This window comes from Cavia porcellus, unplaced genomic scaffold (assembly GCF_034190915.1).
Source record: "Cavia porcellus strain 051 isolate PalLab524CR breed Dunkin Hartley unplaced genomic scaffold, mCavPor4.1 scaffold_23, whole genome shotgun sequence".
Classification (NCBI taxonomy): domain Eukaryota; kingdom Metazoa; phylum Chordata; class Mammalia; order Rodentia; family Caviidae; genus Cavia; species Cavia porcellus.
In genome coordinates, this window is record NW_026947506.1 from 30,710,238 (window position 1) to 30,733,801 (window position 23,564).

The window sequence follows — 23,564 nt, forward strand, 5'->3', positions numbered from 1 at the left end:
TGAACTACAAAAGCTACTCACAGAAATAATCCAGGAGAATTTTCCTAATTTAGCAAAAGGTAAAGATACTCAGATGTATGAGGCATACAGGACCCCAGCTACCTACAACCCTAACAGAGAAACACCCAGGCATATAATAATCAAAATTCCAGAAATTCAATACAAGAACAGAATATTAAAAGCTGTAAGAGACAAGAAACAGATCACTTACAAGGGAATACCCATCAGAAATACAGCAGATTTCTCTTCACAAACCATCAAATCACGAAGAGCATGGGGAGAAATAATTCAAGCTTTGAAAGATAATAATCTCCAGCCAAGATTGAGATATCCTGCACAACTGTCCCTGGAAATTGATGGAAAAACGAGGTGCTTCCAGGATAAAGAGGAACTGGGGGAATTTGCAACCACCAATTCAACCCTACAGAAAGTATTGCAGGATATTCTAAAAAAAGAAAAATACAAAGAACCCAGAAATAGTGGCGGGGAGGCCACAAAGAATGGAGCAGAGAACAAAATGAAGAAGACAAACTGACAGCTACTGACAGAAAAAGAGCTCAACAGAAATGAGACAGAGAAGATTGGATGATAGGAACAGCTTTTTTTGGAGAAAATGACATCTTAATAGGTAATGCTGATTTAGTACCATCTTGTTTTAAAGTCTCATCTAGCTTTTGTTCTTCTGTCTCCAATGGTCTAAACAGGTTGTATCTTATTGGATTTTGTTATGTACGATAGTATAAGCAAAAACCTTTTAAAGACAAGGAGATTATACAGAGACCATTTTTCATTTTCTGTTAGTCGATTCTAAATACTCTATAATGCTGTCATTCTCTTAAATGGTTTTACATTGTTTTGATATACTTAATGCTACAGTATATGAAGTTGTACTCAAGGACTTCAGGGAGGGAGTCAATATGGTAACTATTTTTGGGTCAGGATTATCTGGTGGTGAAACACTATTCTGCTTAAATGGTTATGTTTTGATCTGCCCTGTTTCGCTGTTATGCCCTCTTTTTTCTCAATCTCCACTCCATTATTTACTTTTTTATTTTTATCCATTTAATTAAAGGGAAAAATATAGCAGGATATAATATAGTAACCCACTTTGACTTTCTATTATCTCGATTTGAAGCCCTGTATTACTCTCACCATCTTGTTTTTGACTGAGGTTCCTCTATTCTGTTTTGCTGGATAGTATCAGGTTCGAAAGTTTAGGCATCATCTGAGAAGATAATGAGATTCATTATAACACCCATTCTCGTTGACTTTTATCTACTTTTGAAGACCTACAATATCTCCAATGTTTTGGTTTTGCCGGTTTTATTCTTTACGGTTTTGTTCAATTGTATAACAACTAATGATATAGGCAATTCTATTAGAAATAGCGGGAGGCATTATGGTAACCATTGTTGATCACCTTGTATTATGTTTTTATATTATCTATTATGTCCACCCTTTTGACTTGACCGATTCTGTTCTGTTATGTCACATTTGGTTTTACTCTCTTCCAATAAAGCAATAAGAACCGTGGGAGCAATGAAACCCAAAATGTGTAATAGTCATTGTACAAAAGAGAGGAAAAGAAAGTGCTCTAAACTGTATAACTGCATGTATATTTAAATGTATAAGATAGAAAATGATATCACAGAGTTTTATTGGATCATTGAACAGAACTGTTTGCAGTATTATTGTTGGAATGTCCACTCTACAAGCTTTGATTTTGTGACTTGAACAATTATTTCTAAGATGGCAATATGTAATCCATTAACTAGTGATTTCCTACTGCGCATTTTTTTCTCCTGTAAATCTGTATAACTTGTACCCCTTCACTGTTTTTTTTTCTTTCTTTTCTTTTCTCCTTAAATAAAATAAAAAAAAAATTATTTAGTCATTTCTTATGTTTGTCTTAATTAAAGAAAAAATTCAAAAAATTAGGATATATAAACAGTAACTCTTTTTGATTTCCTATTAACTTGTTTTGAAGTCCTGTAGTACTCCCACAATCTTGTTTTGACTGATTAGACTCTGTTCCATTCTATATGGTAGTATCAAGTTTGAAGACATAGGCAACTACTTTGAAGACAATAAGATTCACTAAGATACCCATTCTGGTTTGACTATTGTCTTCTTTGGAAGTCCTGTAATGTTTACAATGCCTAAGTTTTATTGGTCTTGTTCTCTACTGTTTTGTCCAACTTTATAATATCTAATGAGATAGACAATTCTTTTTAAGGAAACAAGGGACAACGTTGATAACCATTGTTGATAAACTTGTACTCTGTTCTACACCATGTGCTATGTCTATCCTTGGTATTGACTGACAGCTTTGTTTTGCCATATTTGACTGTATTCTCCCCCCCCCCCAAAAAAAGTAATAAGCACTAAGGAGTAATGAAATCCAAAGTGTGTGAATTTTGTTGTAAAAAAGAGAGGGAAAAAAAAAAAAAAGACCTCTAACGGATATAACAGCAAGTGTGTTTAGGGGTGTTAAATAGCTGACTGTATCAATGTTTTTGGATCATTGAACACAGCTGTTTGCAGTCTACCTGTTTGAATGTCCACCTTGTATTCTTTGATACTGTGATTTGAGGAACTATTTTCAAGATGATAATATGTAATATACTAACAGGTGATTTCTTACTGTTATGTTTTTTTTTTGTTTGTTTTGTTTTTTTGGTTTTGTTTTGTTGTTTTTTGTAGTTCTGTATTACGTGTACCCTTACACCGCTTTGGTTTGTTTTGTGTTTTTCTCTTTTTCCTCTTAAATTAAAAAAAAAAAAAAAATGGATGTTCAGCAGTTCTGCTTGTTTGTTTTTTGTCTTTTTCAAACAAAGTCTCACTACACAGTTCAGGCTGGCCTTCAATTCACTTTGTAGCCCAGGCTGGCCTCAAACTCACAGCAATTCACCTGTCTGCCTTAAAATCATGATCACCCTCACGGTATGGGGATCCCTATACACCATGGAGGTGAGTATTGTCTCACCCATGTCCTGAAATACTTGGGTGTGGATGGACTGATGTATACCATGTGGATTGAAGCAGACACTAACCCATCCATATCCAAGCATCCAAAGTCCTTATCCTATATCCTGGCCATGCACCCAGGACCTGGACATGAGCAGAGCCTCCCATGTCCTGACCCTCTCAGGCTATATGTGGAGCTGTCTACCATGTAGATGAGAGCAGAGCTTCACTATCAGGTGTGTGGAGCCCTCTACTAAGATGACAGGAGTAGAGCTCTCTACCATCAAATTCTGATCCTAGCTGGAGATTTAGCTCAGTGCCTACCTGGCAAACTTGAGGTCGTAAGTTCAATCTCCAGTACAAAAACAAGTAAACAAACAAACAAACAAAAAAAAAGACTGGGTTCACATCTGGATCCTCTTAGTCCTGGCCCTTCAGCTTCAGCTACCTTGCATGGAGGTCACTCCCTGGTGGCTGACCACTTCAGTTATGTGTGCAGCTTCTACATCATGGATGTGAGCAGATGCACACACCATGTCCTATCTCAGGTGTGGGGGAGCCGTCTGTCATGTGAATGTCCTAGATGGCCAGTCCTAACCATCACTTTGTGTAGGGCTCTTTGCAATATGAATATAGACACAGGCCTCATGCCTTGGCCATCTGAGGTATGTGGAACCCTCTAGAAACTTAGTATAACCAGAATGTCCCCATCCTCAAACTCTGACTAGTTTAAGCATACATGGAAATCTCTAGAATGTGGGTATAAGCAGTCATGTACCCTATTTTCAGACCATCCCATGCACCAGTGTGGGAACAACCATACATTGATGTGCATGGATAAGCTCAGAGCTACTCTGTCCTGCCATCTCAGGGATAGATGGTGCTTCTCGGACATGGATGTGATTGGAACATCATTTCCTCAATATTCAGATACGTGGACCCTTCCCTAAGGTCAGTGTGAATAGAAGACCCTCAACCCACATTTCTGGCCATCTCAGGTATGTACTGATGCCTCTAAAACATGGATGTGAGCAGAGTTCCCCATGTTCTGACTATCACAGGCATGTGTGGAGCCCTCTACAACACAGATGTGAGCAGACTTCCACTCACTAAGTTTACCACCTCATGCTCCACATATATGTGGATCTCAGCAGAATCCACCCATGTTCTCATTATCACTCGTGTCTGCAGAGCCTCCTACCACATGAATAGATGTCCTGACTTTTGTCACATGGACGTAAATCCCCTACAACACAGAAGTGAGCAGAGCTCCACTCACCCCCAGCTATCTAAAGTACACAGAGAACACTGTGCAGTGTGGTTATGAGCTGAGATCTACAGGGATGACCATTCAGACATGGGTGGAGCCCTCTGCCAGGAGGATGTGGGCAGAGTCCCCTAACTCTCCTAATATTCAATCATTTGTGGAAGCTTCTGCAAGGTAATTCATGGCAGAGGCCTGCATGTCCTGATTCTCACTAGAGAGATCTGTAAGCACCACCTAAACAAAGGAAATGAAAGACAAATAGCAAACAACTTCTGCAAACAAAATTGAGCTATTGCCACAGCCTAAGCTCTGACTGTTTTACTACCCTTGTATAACAAACTGTCTTTGTATCTTTTTAGATCGTTTCAGCCAACTAAAGGATCATCTGTCAAAATCAACATAGGAGGGGCTGGGAAGTGGCATAAGCGCCTGCCTTGCAAGCAGGCAGTCGTGAGTTCGATCCCTGGTACCGATAAAAACAAAAAAGACCAAAAAAAAAAAAAAAATCAACACAGGATCACAGTGAAATCAGCTTTCCTTGTAACACACTTAATACACTGCAAAGCTGAGAAAAGGTCCAAAATTTTGACTCTGGGTCTTAAATGTAGGTAGAGACCATAAGACTGTTTTAGTGGCTGACCCATTTCAGAACCAATCTCTCAAGTTTGAAATAGGCACAGACTGAATCTTGAAGGTGAACTAATACAGCCTCTGTGCACTGTCAACCCTATAGGTTGCTGCTCAGGACACTGTCAATCCTCCTGATTTCAGCAAAGCCCTCTTAGTGACATCTTATACAAAGTTCCATAGTGGAGCCCACATATCCAAAGAGCAAGTAGGCTGTTTACCAAACCCTCAGCAGGGAACACAAGCTTGATTCCAGGCCCTATGCAGAGACAAGCTGGATGTGCCAGTCAGAGCTATACTCGGGACAACAGGAAAGCACTGAGGCACAGTGACTGCCAGTTTTCTCCAGTGAAATCTGCCTGAAATTGAAGACATCAAGCAACTGAAAATTCATCAGTGTCACTGGTTTGAGAAATGTTTGGCTTATGTAGCTTTATCTCCCACTCCAAACACAGATCCCAAAGTATCTCTGCAAAGTGGAGGTCAACACTATAATGGTGGATGCCACTCACCAAAACACAACCTCAGTGGGATGGCAGGCACAGAGTGACATCTTGGAACTCACTATGAGGGTGACCTCTGGATCTCCCCACCAGTACAACTGTGCTTTATTCTGACTTCACATCTGTGCTTCTTAGTTCATCATGGAGGACACAGAGGGCCCATGGTGCAGAAGCTCATTAGAGAACTCATAGGACAAATGGCATCTGTACATCATACAGCCTTTCATACCACCTCCCACTGGCTACCAAATGCAGACAAAGATGAAGCGAAGCTATCTGCTCAAGGTGACTCACTGGTGGAAAACACCTGGATTATTAATCCTAAAGCTGGCAACTCCACAGTGCTGTCCACCATCCAGTGTTAAAATATTTGTGCTAAAGCACTTACTGAAAAGTGCGTGTAAATCTTTAAATGCTACATAATGGTTCTCATAAAAATTCCCTATGAAGAATATGATTATTATGTATCTAAAATATACCAATCAACTTTAAGTACAAAAGGAAAAAATAAAAATAAAAAAGTGTCCTCCACAGTATTAAGTTTTAAAATGTACCTGGGCTTCCTCTGCTCTTAGGCCTGCTGCAAACTGTGGCCTTATGGCACTGGGAGCAATTACACTCACCTAGATCAACTGGCTCACCTATCTTCAATTCTTGCCACTGGCAACTGCTAGGAATGCAGAGCAATTATGTTTAGTAAAGATGCACTACTTTAAGTTAAGCTGTTCCCACCTTTTCATTAGAAAAGAAAAAAAGAAAATGATTAACAGTTGCTGATAAGTGTATGTGGCAACTTATAAAACGAGTGTGTATTTGTAGACAGCAGCTTGGTACAACTCAGGCACCATGGAGCAACAGGGAGACCTTAGACGGTACACCCCACCAAAGGAGTAGGACCTACACAGTGTATGGAGCAGTTTTAAGCAGTCTCCCCAGATCAGGGTGAGCACTCTAAAAGGGTAACAGGGAAAAGCAGCCAATGGAGACCCAAGGTGTAACCTTGACCCTTGAGACCCACAGCCACTGTCCTCATTTAAGCTCTGAAGTCTTTACTCTGTAGTTGCAGATTGGACTAGGAACCCTGATTACCTGCTGTATGTTTCCACTGCTTGCTTTCTGTGGTAAGAATGCTCTGCATTTTCATTCATTCATTCATTCATAAATGTTCCTTGGGTTCCTCTTGTGTGGGCATTGTCCTAAATAGCAGTAAACACAATAGGAGACACAAGTGGGATGTAGTGAGCTTATGTTTTAGAGGAGACAGGCAGATGAATAAGAAGATCACACAGCACATGATACATGCCATGGAGAAAAGCCAAGACAAGAATGAAACATAGAGGTGACATGGGCAAAAGGAGAGAGAACCTTGGTAGCCACAACATCAAACGCTGTTTGGCTCCAAAGGTAGCCAAAACAGGTACTAAGGTCCCACATACAAGAAGCTCAGTGTTCCTGTGCCTAAGTAAAGGAAAAAGACCTTGGTGGAGGATGATTGGTGGCTGTGTTGATGAGATGTGAGATGATGTGTGCATGTGTGAGGCATTTAGGTATAGCTGTACACGTGGGTACCTTAGGGAAAAGGCCACCAGCATCCTGCTGGGCTTTAGAGCCCTGTTGCCTAAAGTGCCTGTACACTCCAGTAGCAACCATCGAATAGTGATGGATGTGTTCATTCACTTCATGCACATCTCAGTTTACAAGGTAAATGCATACAAAATCATCACATGGTACACCTTGAATGTACACAGTTTGTTTATTTGTCAGATATTCCAGCCAAAACATTGTGAGAGCTGACCTCAAAATCCTCCTGCCTCAGCCTCTTGGGTTTTCCAAATGTAGGGCAGTTAACATTACAGACACAACCTGCTGCAAAATTTTCTCTTGCGTGCACCCGACTCAGAACTCAAAATCAGCTACATGTGTTGGTGCATAGCTATAAATGCAAGGTGAGGGAAGAGATAGCAATTTCAAGGCTAATGTGGGAAACTTCACAAGAACTGTAGCTTGAGGTACATGTCAGCATCCCCGCAGGTTCAATTCCCAGTACTGCAACCACTCAACCAATCAGGTATCCAAACTACTCAATACATTGGTAGAGGTCATATATAAGATGACATAGGCGACCTCGAAATCCAAAGGCACTAACCAAGCAATGCTCCCCCAAAGTGGTAAAAGATTGTACTTTGTTCCATTTCTGATTCACAATGAGACCAAAACATTGGCAACCCAGAACATTTTTTCCCTTTCATGAACACTAGGCTCACTAGCTAGCTGGATGTGAAGTCCTTTGTAATCTAAGTGTGAATAGAACTTCCCCTCCCATGACATTCATTACTATCTGAGACATGTATCTTTCCCCAAAATGAACTCCATGAGAGCATCCCCAAAATTTCCCCTCTCCTCAGATGTGTGAAGAATTCTACTAGGTGACTGTTAAATGAAATCCCCTGTCCAATGTCAAGAACTCTATCACAAGGCTTGACCATAAACTCCCATGCCCTGACCACCTCAGATGGTTGTGAGCCCTTCAGTGATGTAGACCTCAATAGGATTCTGTCTTCTTTTTTTTTGTTGTTGTCTTTCTCTGTCTCCTTGCAAAAGTACTCACAAGACATCTTAAAGGCATGTAGTACTAATTAAATGATTATGGGTAACTCAATCTTTGTCCCCAAACTGTCACCTTTAAAGTTATATTTTACAAACTTTGAGTCAATTGAAGATGGAAGATTTTAAATTTTTCTCCAAATATAATTTAAACAGAAAAGAGCTCAAACTTGGTTTTATAATAAGAAAGGAAAAATAAGCAAAGATCCCAGGAATAATCCACATCTCTTCTTCCTCCCTTCTAACTCATACTGGTTATAAATCTGTGACATTAACAAAAAAAGGTACTCAAAATAGCTTAAAGTACGAAGCTATTTTAACTGTTATAGCTTACATTAAAAAATTAGCACCAAATTGATAAATTCTGAGCAGGAAAAATTCTGAGCAGTCTAGTTATTCCTAAAAAAAAGAAAAAAAAATTGTAGTTCAACATGGCCAGTGCATCTAACAGTGAACTTTGATTTAATGTAACTCTTTTATGTGTAATTCTCTGTAATTCTAATGTAATTCTTTATATGTAACTCTTATATGTTTTATCTGTTAATCTGTTGTAATAACTGCTTAACTGAAACTACTTCCTAAAAAATTGGGCTAATATCAATTTATTTTTATTTATATTTTTACCCTTATAGATTTCTAGCTCTATTATGGCTTTCCTTTTTCAAAATATCAACAAAAACAAAAAAGTAATTATACAAATATTCAAGGATAACCAACTCACAACACTAAAGGGTAAAAAGTTTATAAAGACTTGCAAATAAAAATGCAAAAGTTTCACATTAAAAGTTATATCACTCAGGCTGGGGATTTAGCTCAGTGGCATAAGCACCTGCCTTGCAAGCAGACAGTTGTGAGTTCGATCCCCGGTACCGATAAAAAGGAAAAAGACCAACAAAAAAAAAAAAAAAAAGTTGTATGATTTAGGTTGATACAAGTTTCTGTGTGTTAACTTTTGGGTATGTTACCCTCTAAAAATTCTATTTAAATTGCCTTATAAATTAGACACTGTAATATTAGCCCAAATGCTTTTTGTTTACATGGCTTACAGGGGGCTAATTTAAATTGGAAAATTAAAAATAAAGATGCTTTTAAAGTTAGCATCTTTATTTTTATTTTGGCATACTTTCATCCAGTTATTACTCAGTCAAGATGAGTTTTATCTTAAAAGTTGGTTTTATAATTTCCATTGTTTTATGTATATAATAAGTTTTTCCTTAGTTAAGGATATATATATCCTTGAGAATAGTAGCTATGCTTTGATTTTCATGAGTCATCTAAAGTAATTGTGTAAATGAATAAAAATAGGATTAAGTGCTTATAAATACAATAATATTTGAGTCATCAGCTGCTAGATATAAATTCAAATGTTGGAACTATTAACTATATGTTTAGTCTATATAAGGGATTCAGATTGCTTCCTTAAATCAACCTTGTTGAAGTTCCCACATGTGCCTTTGGTGGTCAGGACCTGTGCTGCTGTGTACACATCCACATTGTTGACAGCTCCCCATGTGTACAGGATGATCACTACATGGGCATGGCTGCGATCCTACCCGTGTTGTAGAGGGTTCCCATACTTCTGGTCAGGATCATGTGGGGCTACTGTCCCATCTTCAAGGTTGAGGGCTCCATATGTGAGATACTTCAGGTGTGTGGCGTCCTTTACAAGGTGAATGTGAGCAGAGGACCGCCACCCCACATGTCTAGCCATCTCAGGTGTGTGCTGACTCCTCTAAAATATAAATGTGAGTCTCCCATATCCTGACCATCAGAGGCCAAGTGTAGAGCCCTCTATAACACAGATGAGCAGAAACGCATCTCCCCATCTCGTGTGTGAATTTAAGTAGAATCCACTGCATCCTCACCTATCACTCATGTCTCCAGAGCCTTCTACAACATGGATGTGAGGAGAGGGCCTGACCATCACATCTGTGACTCCTCTACAATATGGAAGTGAACAGAGCGTCTCTGCTCCATCTCCTGGCTATGAAAGGTACACGAGGAAGTGGATATGGGCCAATTCCCCATGGCTGACCATCTCTGGCATGGGCAGATATCTCTGTAAGGTGGATGTGAGCACAGTCTCTAAATCCTGACTATCCACACAAAAATATGTAAGGATGGTATAAACTAAGTAAAAAGCAAACAACCTCTGTGAACAAAATTTGCTTAAGTTCTAACTGCTTTATTCTTCCTGTGTAACAAGTTGTGTTTGTATGTTTTATATCATTTCAGCAAAATAAAGGAAATTAATACTCATCTGGGCAAATTCCACATAGGACCAGAGTGAGACCAGCTTTCCTGTTCTTATACCCCTCTTAAAACAGTGCAGAGCTGAGCAAATGTCCAAGATCCTGACTCTTGACCTTGAACCTGGAAAACTAAGCCATTGACCTATTGTGTAACCAATCTTTTTGTGTTTGGACTAGGCTTATAGCACAAAAGGAATTTGGAGCTGGGCGGTGGCACATGCCTTTAATCCCAACACTCAGGAAACTGAGACAGGAGAATCATTGCAAGTTTGAGGCCAGCATGAGTTACATAGTGAGTTCAAGATCAGCCTGAACTGGATAACAAAGACCCTAGGGGAGAGGGAGAATTTGGAAGGTTAATTAAAAACACTTCTTTACACACTGTCAACCTTCCACAGCTAAAGCAGGACTGATGGGCTAGTTGGATACACTCTGCCCACGACACTTTCAATCCTGATTCTAGAAAAGGCCTCTGGTGACATCTTGTGAAAACATTTGATACTGCAGCCCACATGCCTGAAGTGCACGCTGGTTATCTCTTAGACCCTGGATGTGGAACTCAAACCTGGTTCTGGGCCTATTCAGAGTCAAGCTGGATATTCCAGCCAAAGTTCAGCTCTAAAAAGAGGAAAGCACCAAGGCAGGGAAAGATGCCCTTTCCATGCCTGACTTTCTGCTTGCTGCAGGGAGGTGTTGCTTAAGCTTAGGACAGCAATCAAATGCCTGAAAATATGCACTGCAGAGAGGCAACACCTGTTGATAAGAGGCTGGGGCAACTGACAGAGGACAGTGTGATTTTTTGGACAGCAACTTGGCAGAATGTGTTGCCTCCCAGCACAGTGATAGCAACTGGGAGAAAACACAGGATCCATCATCTCAGCAAAAAAGATTAGGTCACTTGCATGCCATAGAACACCATATTAGCAATCTGTAATCAGAATTTTTTTTTTGTATGGGGGATTGAACTCATGATCTAGCGCTTGCCAGGCAGGTGTTTACGCCACTGAGCTAAATCCCTGGCCCTATAAACAGACGTTTCAGGCCAGTGGAAGATCTCACAGGAAACAGAGGAAAAGCAGACAGTGGAGAGACGTTGACCTTGATGTTAAAAACACATTCTTAAAAATGCACAGAAATTTCTGGGTTCTAAAGACAGTAGGACTTATTTCCAATGAGCAGGACTGAGAATGTCTACTAGCTGTGTGCCTAAGGAAAAACAGCAAGTGATTTGATATTCTCAGCAGAATGCTCAAGTAGCACACTATAAGATTTCAGTTAAATGTGTGGATGGAAAAAATGAACATGGGGTCAGCTGTGGAATCTTCAACTTACAGTGTCACATGAGAAGTCTGAGCCAGGCGTCATGGTACATGCCCATCATCCCAGCACTCAGGAAGCTGAAGCAAGAGGATTTTTGAGTTTGAGGTCAGCCTGGACACATAATTAAGAACCTGTCTCTAAAAGGACCTCCCTCCAAAAAAAGTTTTAGATTTTTGGAGCATTTCAGATTAGGGATGTTCCATCGGTAATGCTTTGTTCTTTAAGTTAGAACCTTCTGAATGGTACTATGCAGCACAAATGTAATAGAAGCCATCCCTCTGGCTTTTAATCTCGAGAAGCTGCAGTTACATAAAAAAAAAAAAAAAAAGTGAAATTAATTTTTGTATTAATTTATCTCAAATAGTATCATTTCAACATGTAAACAATATTCTAACAATTCTATTCACTTTTTTAGTATTGTCTGAAAATTCTGTTATGTTTTTGACTTGTAATTTGGATACATCTCAATTTGGACATTACACTTTCATCAGAAATGCCTGATCTATAACTAGATTTCACAAAATTTAGTTATAGAGCTGGTGTAGCTCAGTATATACGTGCTCAAAATATACAAGGCTGGGTTCCATCCCCAGCACCAAAAACAAAAATTAACTGTTACAAATAGATTCATACACTCAGGTTCCTAAAATACTTAGAAGTATTCTAACAACTGAACCCAGCAATTTTTAAACATGTAAAATTAAAGATTTAGTTGTCACCAGGCGTGGTGGCCCATGCCTGTAATCCCAGCACTCAGGAGGCTGAGGCAGAAGGATGGTTGCGAATTCGAGACCAGCCTGGGCTACAAAGTGAGCTCAAGGCCATCCTGAACTGCATAAACGAGACCCTGTCTCAAAAAGACAAAAAAAAAAAAAAGATTTAGTTGTCCTAGCTGTATCTCAAGGACTTTACTGTCTAAATGGCTAATGGCAGCTGTGCTGGACAGATGTACAGAGCAGTGGTCTCCCCAAGGGTGCCCCAGACCTGTGGCACAGTATCGCACTACTTCCAAAGGCAAATCTGAGTCCACACAGATCTGTGTCAGAAATGCAGGGGTGGGCCCAGCATTCTGGGAAAAGCCTAATGTTGCTCTGATACGAGCTAATGCCTGAGGACCACCAGCCTAGATCAAGCACCACTAAATGAAACAGCATGGGGGCTGGGGATTTAGCTCAGCGGCATAAGCGCCTGCCTTGCAAGCAGGCAGTCGTGAGTTCGATCCCCGGTACCGATAAAAAGGAAAAAGACATAGGGTCTGGGGGTTTAGCTCAGCGGCCTAAGCGCCTGCCTTGCAAGCAGGCAGTCCTGAGTTCGATCCCTGGTACCCATAAAAAGGAAAAAGACAAAAAAAAAAAAAAAAAAAAAAAAAAAAAAGGAAAAAGACAAAAAAAAATAATAATAAAAATAAAAAAAATAAATGAAACAGCATGGAAAGTCTCAACCACCTTTGTATGGAATGTAACCGAGCCCCTTACTCCCATTATAATTAGAGGCTATGAAACCAGAAGAAAAGACAGTTTGCTAGGACTTTTAGTCCAGATGCAGTGAACTATCTCAATGGGAAGTCTAGACAGTGTGGCTGGACTGTGGGATTAAGATCAGAACTTCCCCTCAGCCCTGACCTCCAAGGATCTGGGAAATGAGAGAACTTAACTCATACTGAATATAATGCTCATGTCTGCATCATCAGGGTCCCTAGAATAGTCCTTCCTGATGAAGCCATAGTCAGTGACAGCAATAGGATCATCATCCAACTTTAAGACCCGGGGATGGGGATTTAGCTCAGCAGCATAAGCGTCTGCCTTGCCAAGTGTGCAGTCGTGAATTCAATCCCCAGTACCAATAAAAAAAGAAAAAGACACAAAAAAAAAAAAAAAAAAAAAAAACGCAACTTCAAGACTGTGGGCTACACTTTGACTTTCTATTATCTCGATTTGAAGCCCTGTATTACTCTCACCATCTTGTTTTTGACTGAGGTTCCTCTATTCTGTTTTGCTGGATAGTATCAGGTTCGAAAGTTTAGGCATCAGCTGAGAAGATAATGAGATTCATTATAACGCCCATTCTCGTTGACTTTTATCTACTTTTGAAGACCTACAATATCTCCAATGTTTTGGTTTTGACGGTTTTATTCTTTACTGTTTTGTTCAATTGTATTACAACTAATGATATAGGCAATTCTATTAGAAATAGCGGGAGGCATTATGGTAACCATTGTTGATCACCTTGTATTATGTTTTTATATTATCTATTATGTCCACCCTTTTGACTTGACCGATTCTGTTCTGTTATGTCACATTTGGTTTTACTCTCTTCCAAAAAAGCAATAAGAACCGTGGGAGCAATGAAACCCAAAATGTGTAATAGTCACTGTACAAAAAGAGAGGAAAAGAAAGTACTCTAAACTATATAACTGCATGTATATTTAAATGTATAAGATAGAAAATGATATCACAGAGTTTTATTGGATCATTGAACAGAACTGTTTGCAGTATCATTGTTGGAATGTCCACTCTACAAGCTTTAATTTTGTGACTTGAACAATTATTTCTAAGATGGCAATATGTAATCCATTAACTAGTGATTTCCTACTGCGCATTTTTTTCTTCTGTAAATCTGTATAACTTGTACCCCTTCACTGTTTTGTTTTTTTTTTCTTTCTTTTCTTTTCTCCTTAAATAAAAATAAAATAAAATTAAATTAAATTAAAAAAAAAAAAAAAAAAGACTGTGGGCTACGCATCCCAGCTTGCCCTTCACCACCACCCCTCACTCCCCATTTCTCGGGTGTTCTGCTCTTTCAAACCATCAAACCAGCCCCATGCCTTCTGCCTCCTGCATGGTTACTTCTGGAAGTTTCCATCATTTCAACACCAGATAGGGCTTCATCCTGAACTGGTTTCTTACAACTTTCTTCTTAGAGTTGAAACCAAAGCCAGACATAATAGACTGTCTCAGGGCCAGTTCTAGCAGCTATTATGGTAGAAGCATCTTGCAGCAGTCCTAACACACACCTACCTCAAGAGTGGAATCAGAAATGAACTGGCTAAGTCCAGACAGCTGTTGCTGATCTGGCTCACTTAGATCCTCTGCTCTTGAAGTGACTTGATTTCATCATTATGCTAATAAGCCATTTGGAGTATCACTTAAAATCCCCCTCAAGTTTGCATGCACCATTGAAAAGTTCACTGCTCCCCAGGAGAAGAAAGTACTAGGGCATCAGTCACCTGCAAGACTGGCACAGTGCAGAAACAAGTTGATATCCCTTGTGAATAAAGTTCCCTCAATGCTTTACTTTCCACCTGGAAGAAACAGAATGTGCCAACTGTTTAGATGCATCTTGATTACCTACAAGTAGCTCAACATACAAAAGGATCCTGAAGGCCACAAGACACATTTCAGAAGCAGCTGACAGTGCCGAGTTGGAATGCACTGCACTTGGAATCTGAGAGTCCTACATTGTAATTCCACCACACAGATACAAAGGGCACAACTTCTGGGCACAATGCCTCAACCAAATAACCTCAGCTACACTCATTCATGCATGCCCCTTGGACTCACCCAAGTCGTTGGGCCAGCCAGCTGGAAGACAGGGCATTTAGAGGTCCCAATGGCTTAGACTTGGAGGATTTTTCAGCCTGACACCTGCACAGAAAGGTCAGTGTTCAGTTAGTCACACCATATACATTAAGAAAAGCCATCTGATCTACACAGCCAGGCAGCTGACCCCAGTCTGGTTCAGATGTGAACAACACAAGAAACAACAGGAAGCAATTAAAAAAAGCTAACTCACCTTTCCATTTTTATACAAGAGTAAATTTAGACAAATATTTCTACTGCATGTTAAAGGTATTAGAGTTATGGGCTGAATCAAGTCCTACCAAAAGTCATGCTAGAGTTCTGACCCCTGGGCCTAAGAATGGACCTGATCTGGAGCCGTGGTCTTCAAAAGTGATCAAGCTTCAAAGAAATCATCAGAAGGGGTCTCCACAACAGGATGTGAAAAGAGGGCACAGAGGCACCTACCAGGTGACTTCCCTATTCTTCCAGGAAGGAGAAGGGACACAGAGGGGAGGCTGTGGGAAGATGATGGCAAAGATCAGGGGCTGTGTCCACAAGTTGATGGTAAAACATCCAACAAACCACAAAAAGCAGTGGTGGCTGAGCAGACCCCTTCCGACTTTACCCTCCAGTTCCATGAAAGAAAAGGCTAAGTCCTCTTGTTGAAGGTACTTTCTATGGTACTCTGTCACAGCAGCTATAAGAAACTAACACAAGTAGACTCCAACTTAAACTTAGAATCCAGTTTTATTATATCCCCAACTCTACAGCAAACACTTAGGATCAATAACTTTGCTTGAATGCTTGAAGTTGGCCCCCCACCCCAGCCCTGAGTTAAAGCTGGTTCTCCTTGTACATGGCACTGTCTGCCAGCTCAGCCACAGCCAAGAGCTAGCCTCACCGTGCTTTGCTGGCAGCACAGCTTCCAGCCCTGCAGCCATGGTCCAGAGGGTGTCTGTGCTGAATGCAGAAGTTGCCATGACACTGTACACAAGCCAGCTGCAGCATCTCCTTCTTCCTGCATCCCTCTTTGGCACACCGGTATGTGAAGACCTGAGAGGGCAGTCACATCAGTAGGCATTCTTTACCAGCCCCAGCCAGACCACATGAATTTAAGCCAGACACAGGTGTTAGGTACACGGAATAAGGCTGTCAGGGTTCCATTCAGACATCTTACTGCCAGAGGAAGAGATGTTGATTAAGACAGCAAGTTTGGGGACTCACAGGAAGGTAGACTGGAGGTTATCCTGAAGACTAAGAAGAAAATGACCTCAGAGGAGGGAGGCCAGGCAGGGGCATAACAAGCCCATACCACAGAGGGCAGCTGGCTCCGGGAACATCTGAAGCCTACCACCAGGGGCAAGGGAGCTAGAACGTCTGTCCCCTACAAACTCTAGTCATGGACATTTCTGGAGGGAGGAGCAGATGTTGAATTCCAGGCTCTATCAACTTCCTGTCAGAGGCAAGTATGTTAGCGGGGGAGGGCATCATACAGCAACCTGGGAACAGCATGGTAGCACAAAGCCCAGGGGGAACAGTAACAGAAGATGGAAGTGGTGGTTCTGGGCTGAGTCAAGAGGATCATACTTCCAAGAAGGTAAAGGGTGCAGGCCAGGGGTGCTACCTGGTAGGAGTGTCCAGAGTGCGCTAGATACACTTCCCCACTGAAAGGATGAATAGGGATTCCCTCCTTTGAGTATGAAGTTGGAAAGAGAGTTAATGGGTCCTACACTTAGGGTAATTTATGCTACTAATGTGATTACTACGGCATTTTAATGAACCTACTGGTTAAAATAGTTGATAACTACAAAGCAGGATCTGTGACTAGAAACTGATCTTAAATGTGACAAACATCAATTCCCTCAAAGAAAAGATTTTTTTTCTTATTTTCTTGTTTTGCTTTCTGCAATACTAGGGATGGAACCCTGGGTCGCATGCACAGTGGCAAACACCCATCACTGAGCCACCTCCCCCATGCTATGCAGTTATTTCAATGAATTAGACCAGGGAAAAAGAAAGACACACAAATGCAGCTAGCCTGAGAAAAATAGCCTGAATAAACCTCCCAATGGAAAGGCAACAGCTCTGAGGGCTGCCACCTGTAGAGGGCACCCCTTAGACACATGGCTGAGAAAAGGATGTGTATATATGTGCTGGTTTTGCCCCCAGAAACATAAAAGTGACATAAGAAATTTTCTGGTGGGATAAATGCACAAAAGCAAACAATAATAAAAAAAAAAAAACATAACTACAGCCACAAGATTTTAGCAGATAAAAAGCACACAGACAAGTGATAACGAAGTGGGCAACCAAATGTCACAACTTGGGAGTGGCCAACACCTTCTACCCAGCGCTGGCAGAGGCAGGTTTTGAAAGGCTGTTGTGCTGACCTGGGGAGCAAGGCTGGGGCCAGGAGGAGTACTCTACAGTTGAGGTAGTGGGTAGAGCGGCAGGCTTGGGTGCCATGCAGACCTCAGACTGCTCTTTCTGCTTGGCCAGGACAAGAGCAGGTATCTGGGTAGGGGGAGGGACATGTTCTGAGGAATCTCAGCCCCGAAGAAATGGGCCTTAACAGCCTCCTGAGGAAGTGGACTGGGAAGATGACCCACAGAGCAGGCTGAGTCTACTTTCTGGGAGGCCAGCTCCAGAGCAGGCATAGAACATTTTACTAAGACACCTCAAAAAAAGACAGGTAAGGAGACAGCCTGGGGCAGATTCTACTGGACAGGGAAGAAAAATAAGAATCTAGAGAGTAGTAGAAGAAGTGAGGAAACTAGAAATGGAGAAAACATTCCAGAACCCCAGAGCTCGAGTTTCCAGTGGGAGAATCCATTATATACCCAGCATGCACAAGATCCTCCAAGGTACCAAGAGAAAAACTGGTCCTGAGGAAAGGCCAGGATGGAAATTCCCTAAAGCAAGAGCAATTGGAGGAAGTGAGCCATGCCCTCCAACACTGAGGACAGCACAGTGAAAACTTTACACCGGGCTGCTAAGTCTAGTCTGGGGGAAGCAGAGAACAAAGACCTTGAAAAACACATGTTCTCCATTTATCTCCTAGCCTACCTCGGGAAGCAATCATGGGTGTGTTCCCAACAAAATACAGAATAAGCTAAGAAAAACACAAGATGAGGAAAAGCTAGACCTATAGTAAGAGAATGTGTGAAACCTGGATCCACCAGAACAGCAGCAAAGGGACTCTCAGGGTAATTCTCCACATGATGAATGTGCTGGGCACTCATCCCTGCACACTCCAACTCAGCTGCCGGAGAGGGCTAGGAGAGTTTGTGAGGGGACAGCAGTGAGACAGTGACAAAACACTAGGTAATAACTACATCTTCAGTGCACACTATGGCAGTCAACAGAGTAACAAGACATAGGATGGGACACACATTTTCAGATAAACAAGACAGGGCGGGCATGGTTACTCGGGGAATAGGGACCTAACACATTTTACTCCAAATGAACAGATAAACAACTCTGATTAAAAATACAGATATTACCAACACAAGAAATGGAGTGTCTGAATTTTATATCCCCTCACCTGCTCCTTGGAGCTTAGAAAATAAATGTATATTAAGGGAAGGGGTTCTGCAAAGCCTCTCTATCTCAGGAGAAACACTGATGTATTACAGTAAAAAGACCCTATCCCAAGAGTCTCATGTGTAGGGACTCTAAACTTATGCTATTCAACATAAAGGAAAACACTTATCATTAAGGATTTTACTATCAGAGCTAATTTTCACAGTTAGAAAATTGACCTTTTTTTTTTTCCCCTGGGGGGGTGGGGGGGAAACCAACATTCACTTCTGTGACCTGAAACATATCCTTACCTTTTCCTTCTTCTTCCCAGGATGATTTGTGCAGTCTCTATCCATGTGCTCACCAACCACCACATCTGGTATTGCTCCCTTTTTTATAGGTATGGGGACATTACAAAGTGGACACACGGGGACCTGGACGTCCTAAAAATAATGAATATAACACAGTATGTAAGATTTAGACAATGCAACTGCACACATGGAAAAAGTGAGAACATACAAATTGATGTCCCAGCCACCAGGAGAATGTGGCAGGTAGGCCAGTGGAGCAACAAGAGAAAGTGTCCTCCAGAGGAACCAAGTGGAATCTAATTATACAGCACTACTGGCAGCTGTGGAAAGCGAGGTGGCAGCTGACATGGTAGTTATCACAGAACTGTGGGCTATCTGTGGGTGGTGCTCTTTCAGGTGACAAGTCCACTCTTTAAAAAAGAAAGCATTGCTAGGTGTTCTTCAGTCAGACTCCACCCAGAAACAGTGCAGCTGACAGCCATTAGGGCTAGTAAAATGTGAGGAATGTGATTCATTCTTCCCAATCACCCTGATGACCTAAATGAGGCAAAAGGCCATACCATACCCAGTGCTGATCAGAGCATGTGATGCTAAGTTACCAGATAAAGTATCACATGTTGAAGTTCACCGAAATAATCTGTGAACTATCCAGAAACAAAGTGAGAGCAAGGGCTAAGAGACCACCTGAAAAGCCAACAGAGGAAGTGAAACTTGAGAGTAGTTTTCTTACTGGCGCCATCCAGTTGCTACTTATTACAATCCACATCACCACAGATGTACTGAGGCTACACAGCACTTTTAACGCCTTCCTGACTAGTCCTGAAACATTCCTTACACCCCATAAAGATACAGCTGTGTTTTCCTTGGTGTAGATGGATCAAAGGAATCAAGAATGTAATAGGCAAAGAGACCTCTGAAGGTTATGTTGTACAGGAATAAAAGTGAAGACAGCTTTTTGGGAGCCAAGAGGAAGCAAAATTTCTCTGTGCACCTCACATCCTATAGCTGCTACAGTCCGCCACCCAGACACAACTCCAATCTCTAATTTCCAGACAAAAGACACCATCTGGAAAGAACATGCTAACAAGACCACTGACTGTGTCGATTTCCATCCTGTGGGGTGGGGGATTCCTGCTGACTTGTTGACAGTTCCAGAAGACTTACGGCTTCCTGATGACCCCTGGCAAACTATCAGGGACAGCTTAATGTAGGAACAGACCCTGGCACCAATCTAAATTCATTCCAAACAACTTGTGTAGTTAACAGGGCCAAATGAAAAATTTAGAGCAAGTTATTTCACCTTGCCCCATCTCCCCACTTTTTCTCTTTAAAAACTCAGTCCTCTTACCCTTTCCAGAACACTTGTCTCGTTTCTAACTAAACCTGTCTCCTGATATGCAAATCCATTCTGCTCCTAAATACTCTTTAACCAATTATGATCTCATGATTCACAGTCACAATTCGATTCTACAAGTCCTAAAAATAAAATCTCAATAGTTGGAGAGCAGCACTGTCTAACAGAATATCCTGAGATGGTAGAAATGCTCCTTAATCATCCTGTTCAGTATACAGTGGTGAGTGATTAACATAACACTAGAAATGTGGCTAGTCCAGCTAAGAGATAGGACTTTAAATTTTACTTAATTCTCATTAAGTAGCCAGCTGTGGCTAGCATCTATTCTAGTGGTTGATGCAGCTTTATAGATTGGAACCCTCTGAACAGAACATAATGAATTACCTTTTTGAATGCAAAGGGACACTTATGGCGAGCATAGGTAAAGTGATCTTTACAGAAATCTTGTTCACATGCATCACATTTTATTGGAAGAAAATCTAAAAAAAAAAATCTCTTAAGGATTAGGGAAAAAACATTATAAATCATACTAAGCAAGTCTTTATACTAAGTGCTTCATCACAGATATAAAAACAACTTTGGGCTTATGAATTTAACAATACCCCATCTATAAAGCTATCTTTTCAAGAGAAATCTCACTTTATACTGCATCAAAATCATTTAAGCAGTACAGTTGTATCCAGTTGGCCCAGGAGGTCAGCCTGTTGCCTAGCCTAAGGTGGATACTAAATAACAACAAATGTGATTGCAGATGCCTGTAATCCCAGCACTTGGGAGGCTCAGGCAACTGCAAATGAGAGTCCCCCTGGGCTACATACTGAATGCAAGACCAGCCTGAACTACACAGTGAGACCTTTTCTCAAAAAAAAAGGCTATGAACAGGCATGTGCCCTACACCACTGAAGATCTAGACATGTCAAGACAAAATTATCAGCTCATTAATGGAATAGCCATTTCTCCCCTATAAAATATCCAGCAAAACATGATTTCCTATTTATATTCTGTTAAACATACTTACCTAGTTGCTTGCAAGTTTTTTCTGAACAATGCTTCCCCAAATCAGGGAACTCCATTATGAAAACAGGGCTCACAACACAGGCGGCAGTTAAATATCACCTATGAGAATTAGAAGAATTAAGAAGAGACTCTGCAATGACAGCCCCAAGTTAGTCCGCAAGACTTATAACAAGACTAATAACCTACACAGATAATGAGAGCAATCAGACACTGTCCACTAAGTCATCCTGGGCCCTTGCACAAGGCTGAGGTACAAGTTCTTGTTGACAATCTTTTTCTTTTTTTTTTTAATCGGTATCTTGTTGACTTTCAGTAAACACAAAAATGGGAGTTTTAACACAAACACCAGGTCTCAGCCTAAGAATAAACTCCAATTTAAAAGATGGGTTACTTTTTTTATTGTTTTTAACAATAAAAACTAGTTAGTTTATTAAACTCCCTCTGACTTCTGGGTTTTCATTAAACCACATTTCAACTTCTACTAAAAGGGGTTTCCCATATTCAATTCACTGAGCTATCAGGAAAAATTACTATCTACATAAATTTCAATTCACAATTTCATTTACTGAATATACTTGTCGACACAAACAAAATTCCATTGCCAGGTGTGAAATCACATTAGCTGACTACACTATTCAGAATAGATTTAGCTCTAACCCTTGCCTCCCTCCTTCCCCTTATGTATTGAGTTTTGAGTTTATTCCTTAATGACATCAGCTCAGAGTTGATCAGGACAAGGTGCCAGCCATTAACTAATTTATAATGGAAAACACATGAACCACAGTGACACTGCTGCACCGGAGAGAGCACTCAAATTCATTGCAGGGCTTATAAGGTCCCCATCATGACCTGGCACCCACCAAACCTCTCAGAACTCCGACCCTTTCCAAAGTTCAAGTAACGGAGGTGTTTTCCAGATTTGCCCATCAGGGCCTTCTCCCCTGGAGCGCCCCTCCCTCCCAAGCCATCCTATTCCAGGAACACTCTTACCCCAGTTAACATCTACGCACCCCGTCAGGGCCTAAGTTTAAAGTGCTACTTCCTCAAAGGAATCTTTCTTCGCTAGCTCCCAGTCAGGCGCCCTCTACTCCTCCTCCGCCAGCGGCACTCACAGCTCCAAAGGGCAGCTAGCTCTTGCTGGGTATGCCCATTGTCCAGCCGAGGAGCATGACACAGTACACAAGACACAGCAGGCATTCCGAAGGCTTTTCCTTAGCCAAAACCTTGTATCAGCCTCAAAATGACCTGGACCACAGCACTGGTCAAAAGACGCCTGACGCGGGGCTGGAGTGTCTGAGGGACACTGAGTTACTCTGTTCATACAGGCCGGGGGGCCGACAGCAAGGAAACGCCCCCTCGGGCCACTGTGGTAACCCTGCGCCCCCAGGCCGGCGTCGGGCTCTGACCGAGGGCAAATCTCGACCCGGCAACCACTCAGACCCGATACCTTGCTCTCTTCGAGGGGCAGGGCTGCTGAGGGAGCCAGGAAAAGGTCGCGAAGATGAAAAGGGTGACTCTCGCCTCTGTCAGCCAAGGTAGCAAGACTTCCCCCAACACCAACGCAGTCACAGAAATGCAGCATCACCCTACCTACAACTCCAGCTATTTATCTACAACCGCCCTCCGTCAGCCTCACCGGCCCGGCTTGCCCACCGCGCCCCAATGGCGTCATCCTCAGGCCGACCAATCCTGCGGCTCAGTGGCCTGAAAGGTTTGGCGCGTTCCGATAACGTCATCGGCCAGTTAACCAATCCCGCAGCGCCGCGGTCTACTGGCTGCCCATTCCGCGTGTCCGCTCGCGTCTTTTCTCGAACAGTCTAGAGGAGTCTGGCGGCTCGCTGCTGAGTCACGATGAAGTAGCTCTTCGCACGCGCGCTCAGCTGGACGCCACAAAACTAAGTCACAATCCTGTCTCTGCGACGTTACAGCGTGTCCCTCGCGGGGTTCCTGGGAAAGAGCGGCCACAGGCGTCTGGAGAGGGAGCAGCTGAGAGACCACCGCAGCGTTGGGCCACCTGGAGGGCCGAGAGCTGTGGTTCTGGACTAGCATTGCTTAGAAGTCACTTCCAGCCCAAAGAAAGATGCCAGGAGCAGTGGGAAGGCACTGTTATCTTCCACTAGCCTCATTCGCACCCTTGCATCCTGTGCATCTTCTGTTCCTGCTAGAAGTGCCCCTGTGACTGGCTCTCTTAAGTTACCTCTCCTTCCCTCTTCTCTGTAGACTTTCCCCTCCCAGGTTCTCTGGATGAAAAAAACTTGTC

At 41.9% G+C, this 23,564-nt stretch overlaps 1 protein-coding gene across 21 annotated transcripts in view; it reads right to left on the bottom strand.

Moving 5' to 3' along the window:
- Positions 1-23,109, bottom strand: part of Zfand2a (zinc finger AN1-type containing 2A) — an 80,798-nt gene extending 57,689 nt beyond the window's left edge. For 4 of the 21 annotated variants that reach the window (XR_010042306.1, XR_010042305.1, XR_010042304.1 and 1 more), the window contains exons 1-6: positions 22,752-22,985; positions 21,306-21,403; positions 20,672-20,766; positions 18,934-19,065; positions 16,002-16,153; positions 15,101-15,184 (exon numbers count right to left, since the gene is read on the bottom strand). Coding sequence is in view for 2 of the 21 variants with exons in the window: in XM_063234008.1 (XP_063090078.1) it covers positions 11,557-11,617; positions 15,101-15,184; positions 16,002-16,153; positions 18,934-19,065; positions 20,672-20,766; positions 21,306-21,360 (579 nt within the window). In the remaining 19 variants the exon portion in view is untranslated. Of the gene's footprint in view, positions 1-6,453; positions 6,561-7,098; positions 10,551-11,552; positions 11,618-11,654; positions 11,840-13,497; positions 13,571-13,651; positions 14,214-14,762; positions 14,842-15,100; positions 15,185-16,001; positions 16,154-18,933; positions 19,066-20,671; positions 20,767-21,305; positions 21,404-22,751 lie in introns of those variants that run through there. The other 17 variants (XM_063234005.1, XM_063234004.1, XR_010042314.1 and 14 more) reach the window with 16 other exon arrangements.
- Between the last annotated feature and the right edge of the window lie 455 nt (positions 23,110-23,564).